The 12,682-nt window shown below is 46.6% G+C and overlaps 4 protein-coding genes across 4 annotated transcripts; 2 read left to right on the top strand and 2 right to left on the bottom strand.

Moving 5' to 3' along the window:
* Positions 1-3,162: 3,162 nt before the first annotated feature.
* On the top strand, positions 3,163-4,092 carry LCP9604111_5978 (BTB/POZ domain-containing protein; the record flags this gene model as incomplete). The annotated part of the gene is made up of 4 exons (XM_039073847.1): positions 3,163-3,275; positions 3,325-3,451; positions 3,503-3,590; positions 3,740-4,092. 4 exons carry the CDS (start codon positions 3,163-3,165, stop codon positions 4,090-4,092), a joined length of 681 nt encoding a protein of 226 aa, XP_038928013.1.
* A 1,476-nt stretch (positions 4,093-5,568) lies between these two features.
* Positions 5,569-5,993, bottom strand: LCP9604111_5977 (histone H4; the record flags this gene model as incomplete). Its single annotated transcript, XM_039073846.1, has 3 exons — positions 5,569-5,594; positions 5,650-5,925; positions 5,984-5,993. The coding sequence occupies 3 exons, from the start codon at positions 5,991-5,993 to the stop codon at positions 5,569-5,571; spliced, it is 312 nt and encodes a 103-aa protein (XP_038928012.1).
* A 749-nt stretch (positions 5,994-6,742) lies between these two features.
* Positions 6,743-7,342, top strand: hhtA (histone H3; the record flags this gene model as incomplete). Its single annotated transcript, XM_039073845.1, has 3 exons — positions 6,743-6,767; positions 6,896-7,003; positions 7,065-7,342. 3 exons carry the CDS (start codon positions 6,743-6,745, stop codon positions 7,340-7,342), a joined length of 411 nt encoding a protein of 136 aa, XP_038928011.1.
* Positions 7,343-10,909: 3,567 nt separating this feature from the next.
* LCP9604111_5975 (ankyrin repeat domain-containing protein) lies at positions 10,910-11,950 on the bottom strand (the record flags this gene model as incomplete). The annotated part of the gene is made up of 1 exon (XM_039073844.1): positions 10,910-11,950. One exon carries the CDS (start codon positions 11,948-11,950, stop codon positions 10,910-10,912), a length of 1,041 nt encoding a protein of 346 aa, XP_038928010.1.
* Between the last annotated feature and the right edge of the window lie 732 nt (positions 11,951-12,682).

Raw genomic sequence — 12,682 nt, 5'->3', positions numbered from 1 at the left:
CAAACCCGACTGATCTCCCTTTCCCATGTGGACAAAACCCGGAAGGTCTTGGCGGATTCCTCGAGGGTGCACCGAAACGTGGCCCCTACCGAGTCTGGGGAAGTGGCAAACCAACCTCAGCTGATCCAAATATCCAGATCCAATGGCCCACTCAGATTATAGTGGAATGTATAAGATCTGGGGATATATTATCCTTCCGAAGGCACCATGATTTACGATGTACATTAACCTCCTTCTCAATTAGGCATCGATCCTGTTCATTACCAATAGAGGGCCCCTGCATAAGACTCAAACGACCACGGAGAAAAATTTTTCACCGGCATGCAATCCCGACCATAAAACCTATGTCAGCACCTTAATCCGGGTTTCTCGGCGATGGGTCTGCGAGATTGTCATGCAGGATCATATTTAGTAACGAGCTAATGCAGCAGCGAAAAGTTTTTCAATGTAAATGATTGGATGCTGGGCTAGGGCTGCACAGCCACTTCTCGGTACTGCCGTTACGCCGTTCAAGTTTTCCGGTTATCTGTTACCGTACGGCACTTGGAGCAGCCACAATCTGCAGGTAATCGTATTCGGTATTTCTGGTATGTTCCAGAAGGAATTTTCAGTGGCTTTTGCATGCCGCTAGTGTTGCATTCGGTAAAGCGTGGTTGTTTTCGTTCTTCTGGAAGCTTTCTATTTTCGTCCCGGAATGCCGGCCTCCGGGCATCGCCGACATTGTCGGAGGACCATGCTCCTGTTTTCAGATGCAAGATTTTTTTTGCTTTGCGCGTTTTGTTATTGATGATTTAGATTTTTGGCATTTTGGATTACCAACACTGACTGATTATTCTGACTCACACCTTGGCACCTTCAAAAATCCATGACGTGTCTGTCTTAAATCCTCGAGGCTGGCCGCGTATGCTTATACTATGCGCTTCGTTACTTTGAGTCAAGAAAACTTAGAAAGAAGGCTCCAAGGAGCTTTGCTGGGAAAGGAGTCGTGGCTATGCAACTCATGACAGCAAGGAATGGCACATTCTTCACTTCGATGCCTATGTACACGTGTTATTCTAGAATTTTGGAACCTAACCACGATCTATCCCTGCATTTCGAAATGCCACATGTCTCTGATTATAATACAGAATAGTGGCTATGTCGTGTTTCTGTCTGATACTCAAACCGTATAGATTCTCTAGGATTCCATCGATTACCAAGCACCCATGAGCCACCCTCCAGGACAGGTTAGTTGCTTGTGATTGTGCTTTTGATAGACCCTTGAAATATCCCAGCTAGTTGGTGGGTAGATAAGATGTATAAGCAAGAGATTCTTTCATTTTGCAGAAGTGGCCAGCTATTGATGCATTTGGGCACATTCACTGTTACCCCAAGCAGTTTGTAGACCTCTCTTTGGCATTCCTTTTCCCTCTCTTTTTTTCCTCTCGCAGGCAGCTTGGCGTTCAGCTTGCTGCGTCGGTGGTCTCTTTACTTCGCCTGCAGAGATGCTTCTATTAGATTCTAGAGGATGAGATCTTTAGAGCTTTGTGGGATGAATCATGAAGCTATTTAAAGAACTTCAGAAGTGTGGCTAGATTATCATCTTCTATATATCTTGATTGTCACTTTCGACTTGATCATTTCTCTTCCTCCTTGCGTAGTCTGATACGTTCATCAGCAGGCCCTCTCCCACTTCTGTACTTTCTCTCTCGTCTTGGTTATGCTGAATTGAAGCACTCCCCTTGATCTGGCTCGTCATACTTCTATTTATATTTATATATGAATTACGGAACCAAATGTGGTAGGAATCACATGCTTCCATGTCCTCAATCCAACGGGGTTGTACCAAGATACAATAACGTACGGTGCAAGGAAGACATCAAGCCTGACACCGGCAAAGCATCTGACAGTCGACCAGCCTAGCTCTCGTGTATCCAAGAAAAGACCCGATCGGTGGAGAAGGAGATCGAAAACATCCAGACTCCAAGTTATAAGTTGGAAACACTCGTTGGCTATAGCAAAACGCTTCGAAGAGGTGGCGAGATGATATATTTGCAGGACAAACAACGGGTGGAGAGCAATATTGTGAGTTTAGCTACCGAACGGGATGACTTACTACTGCGTTGATATCTGACTATTGATTAGCTCCCAGAGGGCCAGAGGTTGACTATAGAGAGCACGTGGCCGGGTATATACAGAGCCATTTATAGAACATATTTATTGGCACGGCAACGACCAGTATCACTCAGTATGCAACTTTGGGTCGCAACGTGACACTCCTGGAATGTATTCGGTGCCAGTTCCCCTCGGCACTCTTGAACGCAGACTTACGCTCATCGGTATTCGGCATCGACGAGATCTGTATGCACTGCACTTCCGCGTTGTCTCTGATGACCCATCGACCCTCCGGAAGCAGAGACCTTTCTGTATCCCTGGTGACACAAGGACATGTAGTTACTGAAATTATCTGAGCCAGCAATGAGCAGGAGGCCCTCTTGGCAATGAGGCAGTAAGCTGTAAGGCATCTTTATTCCATGAATAGGGAATAGAGGGTAAACAATAGACATGTGACGTCCAGTTGCAGACACCAGAGTTCCTGTAGACGAGTTCCATTATACCGGTAGCCCTTTAAACAGAAGTTAGAACTCATCATATCTAAGTGAACAATTTCTAGGAAGATCTCCCTTGTATATCTTGGTCTATGTTGTCAAAGGTGAAATAAATTGTCAACATCCTAGCATGTTAGCTCAGGGGAAGAGCGCCGGGCTCATAACCCGGAGGTACGTTTCACCGAACCCAATTTGACTCACAAACACCAAACTAACTCACAATAGGACCCTGGATCGAAACCAGGACATGCTATTGTCTATCTTTTTTTTTTTTTTTTTTCAAGATCTCACGCAGGCTCTAGACAAATTAAAAAGTTAGCAATTCACCAGCACGTCTGGCTGTTATGGTCTTACCTGGTCTTGTTCTTTATTGGGATGGCTAGGTAGACCAGGTAACCAAACATCAACTTGCACATATACTCTCACTCTTAAAAGAATGCAGACCTACTCATCAGCTGACCCCACCATCCTTCACTCTTGATCTCTCACCCTGCACTCACTTTCATCAGTAACCTCAACGCAGAGAATAAAATCTGAACGTCCCACACCTAACGCTCACCACTGTCTCGTCGATATGAAGGACGAGAGTACCTGCGCCAGGATAATCCGACAGTTGGGGACTACATATCAAGGTGGAGAGAATGAAGATGTCAGCCCTGCCAAGGAGCTTTTGGACGCCTTAAAAAAGTACCAGATACTACCACAGAGACCAGAAAGACAATCAACGTCATCACAGCATACGGGTTGAGCCAATATACAGTGACCTGATCATTGTGTGTCGAGACGATGAATATGCCGTGCACAAGTGCATACTTTGCCCACGATCGGATTTCTTTGCCAAAGCCTGTGACAGTGGGTTCCAGGTAAGATAGAGAACAACATATGAGTGTTGCACCTCGACTAATATAACCAAGGAGGCATTCACAAATAGGGTCGTACTACAAGAAGAGCCGCTCTTGGTTGAAGGGATGATCGAGTATCTCTACCACCTGGACTATGGGCGTAGGTTCACTGCCCAGCGCGAGACATCTCTATCGATCAACACAAACCAACACCGGACTCGGATGCCATGGAGATTCTTGAACAAGCCAAGAGGCCAGCGATCATATCTGACACCCTATCGTTTCACATTTTGATGTACTCCCTGGCAGACCGGATGTTCATTGAAGGACTGAAGTCCCTCTCAAAGGCCAAGGCCAATCAAGAGCTGACCCGACAGATAAACCTGGAGACATTCACGCATGCGATTACTGAGATCTACAACTCAACACCCGGGAGCGATAGAGGGTTGCAGGACATGGCAATCAAACTGACCATGGACAATCTGATACTGTTGGGAAGGATGAGGCAGTGGTCCGAACAGGGATCTCTACCGTTGAAACTCCCAGACGGTTTGATGAAAACAATTCCACAGTTTTCCTATGACTTGGCTGTGGCGATGATGGACCAGAAGATAGCCGACTGGGAATGCCGTGGCTATGGAATGAACTGGGAAAATCATTGATACCACGGCCTAGCCTGGGGCTTATATCACGCTCCTGCGAAAGCAGCTTGTTGGTAAGACAGTTGAATCCAAGGCGATATCTCGCGGGTGGGAATAGATGGAATGAGAAGACCAAGTCTTGTCAGCTTCACCAAGGGTGGGCGAGTTGGAGGTGGATGGTTGCTAATTGACCATATAGTGCTCTGTTGTATATTCGTCTCTTGGTGGGTACTCCATGTTTGTATTATCTGCAGGCCTGTTGGTCTATTCAAATGTATTGGTGGATTTATTTCTCTCGACCTTGTAGTATACAGCTGGGTGGCAAAAAAAGTATGGACCTCCGTTTCAGGCGGTTCAACTCGGTCTTCGTATGATAAATTAGTCTCCATCACCTGACATTCAAAGGACACCATATATTTCTATTCCAAATCTGAATACTAAATCCATCTCTCGCATGTTTCGATTATATGTGCATTTGCCGCTTGGTTGTGGGTAGATCCGAATCTGTCATGCTTCATAGCGCCAAGCAAGGTTGAACTTCCTTTTTGGGGGGTTCATCTTCGATTTGGGTAACAGATCTGTTTCGCTCGCCACACCACAATGCGGGGTCTATATGGCTCTATTGAAGTATGTATATAGTATTTTACTTGCGTATTTATTATCTGTGTGTATTTTGTTCGAGTTCAATGCCTTTGTGTGCGCTGAGTGAGACTATGGTTTAATGTTTGGCTTGATATATATCCGTGGTATAAATCAGTATGCATCTACGTCTACACACACTCTTCCAACAACACACATACTTCAAATCATACGAGTTAGCCATTCAAATAGCTGGAACATGAAAATAAAGCACAGCAGACGCAATTAAATGCAAACTACAAAAAAGCATGATGAATTGTTACAGAAGTGTATATGGTCGCCTGCATACATCATGGAAGTACTGAAGAACCAGCAACACAATGAACTACGATAGAATAGACATATAGAGGGTTGAAGATCTAGGAACACTAGGTCAATAACAGAGATCGAACGAATATAGTCCATGGTGGGTTGATGTTGGGCATGGAAAAGAGGCCAGCCTCAGGCAGTCAAAACAACGCGTCAAGCAACGCGAAGACCGAAAGATCAAGCCACCGACGATAGAATGGCAAGCACCAAAATACAAAATAGAAGCCAATAAACAAGAACGTACAGGTACATCTACCACGAGATCGACTCAGAACAGACATCAATTATTTCAAGTTTTGATTGATTGTATTCGTATCGGATCGCACTTATGTGCTTGATCCCACCATGTCTATGGTGCCAGCCGTAATGTAGAGGCCGTTATGATACAGAAAAGCTCAGAAGCGCACACTATGGACGCGCAATAGTGGTAATCGAGTGATATGAAAAGCAAACCCAGAGACCCATGACAGTTGCAGTAAAATAAATCAGAGAACACCCCAACGTCCCGTCGTACCGTGAACCAGCCCGGAAAAGAAAACAACAAATGATTTAGCCACCGAAACCGTAGAGGGTACCTGAAGAGGAAGGTTAGAGACGCGCTGGAGAATGGGAAGATACGTGGAAACTTACGGCCCTGGCGCTTGAGAGCGTAGACAACGTCAAGAGAAGTGACAGTCTTGCGCTTGGCGTGCTCAGTGTAGGTGACAGCGTCACGGATGACACCCTCGAGGAAGGTCTTGAGGACACCGCGGGTCTCCTCGTAGATCATAGCGGAGATACGCTTGACACCACCACGACGTGCGAGACGACGGATAGCGGGCTTGGTGATTCCCTGAATGTTGTCACGCAAAATCTTGCGGTGACGCTTGGCACCACCTTTGCCGAGACCCTTTCCACCCTTGCCGCCTGAAATGAGACGCGTTAGAACGCGTTGGAGAAGTGGAAGTGTGGGGTAAGAACTTACGGCCAGACATATTGAATATGGATTAGAAGAAAAAGGGGGTTGTAGAAGTGGGATGGAGATAAGTTGGTAATTGAGAGGTTGTCGATGGAATTGATGGAAGAAGAGGGAAAAGAAACGGAAGTGGACAGAGGATATTTGTATGATACGGGAATGAGCGAGGATTGGGAAATCACGCGCTAGGGATCGCGTCCGCCAATGAGAGCGCAGGATCACAGACCAACCTTGATCTGCCGGGAGACCCCAGAGTTGGCTCGCCGACTTTGCCGTGGTCGGTCTTTGATCCTGGTATCACCCGCCACCAACAATGTAAAATTGTAGGAAAAAGAAAGGATTATACATTCCAAATGATGGTGAGCACGCTCAGATGCATGACTCCCCCATCCAAAGGAGGTTGGGTGCAAGATCAAGAATTCAAGGGTTGAGCATTCTATACTCCCTGATCCTGCGTTCTCATTGGCCCACCTCTCGCTTAGTTGGCAGTACCAGCACTTTGATCCAGCTCGGCCAATCAGAGCTCACCGCAAATCGGTCTCTGGGCTACACGCTGCGCAGTCCCCAGTCCTACGCGCTGAGTTTCCTGACTGATCCTGATCGGCTGCCGTGCGCTGATTCGTGGCTCCCTTCCAGATCAATCCCCCCCCTCCCGTCTCCTACAAATACTCTTCCCCCACCCGCATCTCTCTTCCCTTTTACATCCATCCACCACCAACCAACTCTTTCATCAACAAAACCACATTTTCATCAAGTCTATCATCAAAGATGGCTCGTACCAAGCAGACTGCCCGTAAGTATTACCTCTATCATATTTTATTCATCTCACTGCAGATACCTGATTAGTCGGGTGTCCGCCTTGAGGATGGGCGACGCGTTCACGCGTTGGACATGAGACATTTTACTGACTGTCGCAAATAGGTAAGTCCACTGGTGGCAAGGCTCCCCGTAAGCAGCTCGCTTCCAAGGCCGCTCGCAAGGCCGCTCCTTCTACCGGAGGTGTCAAGAAGCCCCACCGTTACAAGCCCGGTAAGTCATATCTGCTGTCGCCGACGAATCCACTTGAAACATTTCTAACGTTCATCTCCAGGTACCGTCGCTCTCCGTGAGATCCGTCGCTACCAGAAGTCCACTGAGCTCCTGATCCGCAAGCTCCCCTTCCAGCGTCTGGTCCGTGAGATCGCCCAGGATTTCAAGTCCGATCTCCGCTTCCAGTCCTCTGCCATCGGTGCTCTCCAGGAGTCCGTTGAGGCTTACCTCGTCTCTCTCTTCGAGGACACCAACCTGTGCGCCATCCACGCCAAGCGTGTCACCATCCAGTCCAAGGACATCCAGTTGGCCCGCCGTCTCCGTGGCGAGCGCTCGTAATTTTTCTTTTCAACGAGCTGGTTTTCTGAAAGGCGATCATGGGGTTTGTTTTTATCTTTTTATCATGACTACTGGCGATACATGATGGGTTTGCTTTCAATATCAATGGGTTTCGGCACTGGGTTGCTTCGCAATTTTGCTTTTTTATCGATGCTACTGCTCACCATCGATTGATGGATCAGTCATGGGCATGTACATTACGGGGGCTCCCTTTAACATGATGCCTTAGCGCGCATCATCTCATGACAAGACGCTTTAATGCTGTCTTCTTGATTCAATACTTCTTTCATTGTAAATGGTAAATCTTAATTTATGTGATTTGCGACCGACTTGTCTTTTTGGGTAGCCATTAGTCCGCTGTGGCCTGAAGTATTCTTGCTTTGTTCTCTTTGGGTCTTGTGGTCTCATGTCCGTCCTCGGTCGCAAGGTTGCCTTTCACTCGGTAGTACTAACGCCCAACAACACCGTCGAAAATGAGATCGGAAATTGGTTAAACTGCAAAAAAAACATACCATCTCGGACATCGTCCTTTCCTTCCAAACCAACCTAAAAACAGGTGATTTGATCCCACCCCGAATCTCCCGGCAGGTTTTCTCTCGTTGCGCAACGGAATCCTAAGTACGAGATTCTATAATTAGACAGCGACAAACAGACAATGGAATCTGACTGAGACAAGAACAAATTCTCGGCCACTTGGAAAACCCCGCTTCAAGAACGTGGGGTCATCTCTTTATACTACCTAGTACTTGACTCATATCCGAAGCACTCAATGTACATCTCGACTATGACTTCATCTTGACCTAATCCTGCCTTTCAAGTGACTGGAACTTGGAAGTCCGCAATCAAATCCTGCAATACAACAATACAATAATCAAGCAACCAAACAAAGAATTGAACAGCACACAGCACACAGCACGCAATCTGAATGCGAGTTTCCGCTTTCCGACTGGTTCATATCATACCATATTAAAGTCCTGGCCAGACACAAACCTGATTGCCACGTAAGCACTTGACTCGAATCAAAAGCGAGACTTGAATGAGCTCAGCGTGTCATAGAGGCTCTAGGCGGCTGTATGTAGGTAGTAAAGTAGGTAGTACTGTAAGGTTCATTACCCTTCAGATCCCGAGGAATGTTCATATAAAACAGGATTATCTGCGCAGGGTAGTATCATATGACCAATCCTGAACTCGAAAGAACAATGAGTAGATCAGATGAATACATTTGCCGATCCTGGTATCAAGCCCAGTACAACATACGCAGACGAGAGGCACCTGGAGCGCATCCTTAGTATGAAAACACCGATATAACAGTTACTGTGAACAGGTGATCTATTCTGCATGTTAAAAATCAAAGATTCTTCTTTTTGCAAGGCTGAAGACGCTACTCCGTACTCCGTATCTAGTTATGGATCCCAGCTGTCATGCCAAGTTTAAGTGGAGACAGAGTGACTTGAACGCGTGTTTTGTTTCTTTGATCTTACTTCCCACATAGCCGGAAAGGCCTCGATATGAGAGAAGGAGGTAGCTGAAGATGAGAAGCATGTATTGCTAGAGCCTGACACGTATAGACATATTGGGTACTAAGATCAAGGCTATATAGTCTCGTGGTAGATGTATCCATCCTCGGTGGATCCATACATAGTCAGTTAGTTCGTTACAGGTATGGATCTATTTGGCCTGAGGCAAGAAAGAAGGCGCTAAGACACGTGGAAAATTCTAGCCTCGATTCCCCTCGATATGTATAGTAACTGTTACATACAATACAGAGGTATTTTCACCGCTGATTGGTCGCATGAGTGATGTCAATCGGGAGATGGAAGCTCCCGAGGTCCACTGGCATTTTTGATGGTTCATCTGCTCAAGAAATCGACCACTTTTACCAGCCTTGAATTTCATTCCTAGTGATTGGACTGGCCAAGAGGTAGTAAATGGCCAAAGAAGAGATTATATAGGTTTCCCTGGAACAGCCTTTCCTCGTTAATTTGGTTCCTATTCAAGAACTACAATCTATTTTTATATCGAATTGAAATGACACCCAACGCGCAGAGCAGGATTATCACGGTGCTGGGTATATAGAACACCAAGGCAGATGTGTAGTGAGTTCGCCTTTTAAGGGATAGTGCGCGGGAACTGTCACCAGGAATGTCAACTCCGTTTCAGCTCGACGGCTTTTGAATAATTTCAACCCCCCGACCACCTGAGCCTCAATACGGGAGACAGCTTTGATGTAGAAAGTCTTGAGATCGCTTTCTTTGGGGCTTATGGCTCATGGTGTGTTTACCGTGACGAGCGAGACCAATTAAAGATCGATTGAGAACGAGGATGACCCGAAGCAGGAGCTGGAAAGTGGAAGAACATCATCTCTGTCGCAAAGATCTGCCGCATTCAGCACTTTGTTCTTGATAGCATGCCAGACATGAGACGAGTAACTTCGGGTCGCTTTGAAAAGCCTTTTCATATGGATCATACGTTTATCATAGCAGGTGGGATAGCAAGACCTGTCTGCGGTCACTTGCCTTCTTCCTGGTGAGCCTCCCTCTTCCTTATGACACCGAGCGTCCGTGTGAAATTGCAGCCAAGCATTATTCAATGTCTCTTCTTTGCAAATCTGGATCTTCCGCAGTATTGAGGAGAAGGACTGTTCTGAAAGGGAGATTTGCCCATGGAGAACATTTTTCACTGTTGCAGCAAATGGGGTCGTTCGTTTTTGTCCCCCATTCCGTCGACAGAATTAGTTGAATAGGTTGATCCGGTTTGTGATATCGACCCTTTTGTATCTTTTGTAGTCGTAGACCTGGTGTGATATCCCATGTCTTGCAATGTGAGATTGGAGAGAAGTAACCTGTAGTTTATGAGAAGTCAAAACCGATAGAATCTCCCATATAGATATTTGCTCTAAGCATGCGAAAATGAAGAACAAAATCAGGTCGTCTGCAATCCGAGATTACGGATATTCGCCAGATGAAAGAGTGGATCTCGGTAGTGCCAGAGGACAAGGGGCTCTTCCAAGGTTGATCCAGCGGATGACTCTTCCTGGGAGGAGCTCCGCCTACAACATGCGAGCTAGTCCTGTCAAAGATTGGTAAAGATGTTCTGATTGGAGAGGACCTCGAGAGAGAATCTATTATTTTTTGACTGCTCATGTCACCTTTAAAAATTTACAAATAAATAAATCAGGGCATAACTAGTGGAGCTACGAAGATTAGTTATACATCGTTAAACTTTCAGGCCCCGTTGCCAACTCTGCCAACCTTGGAACTTGTCAACGCCAAGGCACCAGCGCTCTAGATACCCATGGACCCGAGGGTATATCCGAATGTCAAGTGCCGAGTCAGACTATAAGCGAATAGACACCCGAAGCAGCACTAGCTGCTTGAAAATAGATGTAGACATAGGTCAGGCCACCCATGTCAAAGACAGTCTTCCACGTCATGCGACACCGCACTACCTTCATTTCATGATTCTAATCCTGCTTCGTTGTGGTCGTCTCCGTAGGTGACTTGATGTTTTTTGTCTAGTGTAAACTTCATTTGCGACACTGAGACTATGATTCTACCAATTTGATTTCTATCTTTCGCATAGTACTTGTATAACTGTAGCATTGCTGTCTTTTGCAAGATCAAGGGCGCTTTGTCCCGATACAGTCCTCGCGTTGATGTCGGCACCAGCATCAATGAGTAGCCTTGCTTTCTCATCAGATTCATCTATTGAAGAATCGCCAGAAATTAGGTGCAATGCGGTCTCGCCAATTTTGGTGGTTGCATTCACATTCGCACCCGCATCGAGTAGAAGTCGGATTGATTGCTTTTCGCCATACGCAGCTGCAGAATGCAATGGGGTTTTTCCTTCATCGTTGGTTGCCTCGACGTTGGCATCGGCTCCAAGAGCGACACGCACTAGTTCCGCGGAGCTTTCAGCTGCCCGATGCAAGAAAGTGTCCCCTCCCTCACCTTTCATATACACATCTGCGCCATGGCTGAGAAGCAGATCAACGCATGTTGGATCATCTCTGCCTGCATGATGTAGCACGGGATCTCCATTGTTGTTAATAGCATTCACGTCCGCTCCAGCCTCAAGAAGAGAATGAACTATCTCGAGATGCTCACGGCCGGCAGCAATGTGCAGCGCTGTGTTCCCGTAGCACTCTGTTGCTGAGATATCGGATCCAACATCAATCAGGAGCTTTGCAATTTGGTAGTTCCCAAACAAGGCCACTACATGCAATGGTGTTTCGTGATCGATATTCCGTGCGTTGATTTCAGCCCCAGACTTGACGAGTAATTCAGCTACCGCGACCGAATCTCCAGCAGCTGCATTGTGCAATGGTGTCACGCCGTCATAACTGGGCGCAGAAACATTCGCTCCGGCGTGAATGAGAAGTCGTGTGGCCGCCTCATTACCCCCCTGAACAGCGAGGTGAAGCGCCGTGAAATCACGGGAGGAAATTGTAGTAGAAATGTCGGCTCCATCCCGAATCAGCACTTCGAGGAGCTCGATATTCCCTTCGACGACAGCTTGATGCACAGATGTAACTTGACTCTCGGGCGCTTGATGACCATCCTCGTTTCTGTCGCAAGAACATGTACGAAGAGGCTCAATATCAGCCATGTTGTCCGCTGGAACAGAAAGGATTCGCACAGGTGTGAAAAAACCCCGAAGATTCGTAGATTTACAGCAGAGTCAGGAAAGATTCCGTATTTTTAGACGTTGTTCTCCATAGATTGATCTTTCCAAGGCCCTTTGAACTGAAACCCTCTATCATATATTGCAGTGGGGGTTTCCAGAGCAGGATGACTAAGTGGCCATGTGAGCAACGCAGACACCTTTCCACCTTCACTTCTCAGTAGTCACCCCATGGTGTTCTCCTCTCTAGCACCCTACTACCAGTGACGACTCTGCTCTCACACCTGTTCGCAGGCAGGTCTGTCGGTGCCCCTGTCCTTCGTGGCAGGGTCCTCTCTTCAATATGTATATATATCTAAGTTCGTCCAAGTAAGTGATCTGCAGTACCGACTGACATGACACATATTTTAAGGCATTCCAGGTCTGGTTCCAAGGTTCTACCTCTGGCTAGGAACCATATAAACATCCAGGTACGTACCTCTGTTTAAAAAAAGAAAAAAAAAAAGGAAAAGAAGGACAAGGTGAGGCTAAAAAGGCTATATCTCTAGAGTTCGGCCAAGGTTCGGCACCCAACAGAGGGGCGCCTTACGTAATGTTAAGCCTCCTCTAACCTAATCAGGTAACTGACCAGTAGTTATTAAGGCTGAGGCCCCGGGGTAACTACTCAATTAATTCGAAACCAGTGATCCCCTCAATAAATAAACCTGAAGTCCAGAA

Source organism: Penicillium roqueforti (genome assembly GCF_015533775.1).
Source record: "Penicillium roqueforti strain LCP96 04111 chromosome Unknown scaffold_15, whole genome shotgun sequence".
NCBI classification, from domain to species: domain Eukaryota; kingdom Fungi; phylum Ascomycota; class Eurotiomycetes; order Eurotiales; family Aspergillaceae; genus Penicillium; species Penicillium roqueforti.
The sequence above is the reverse complement of the archived record's forward strand: the minus strand, read 5'-3'. Positions and strand labels throughout refer to the sequence as shown.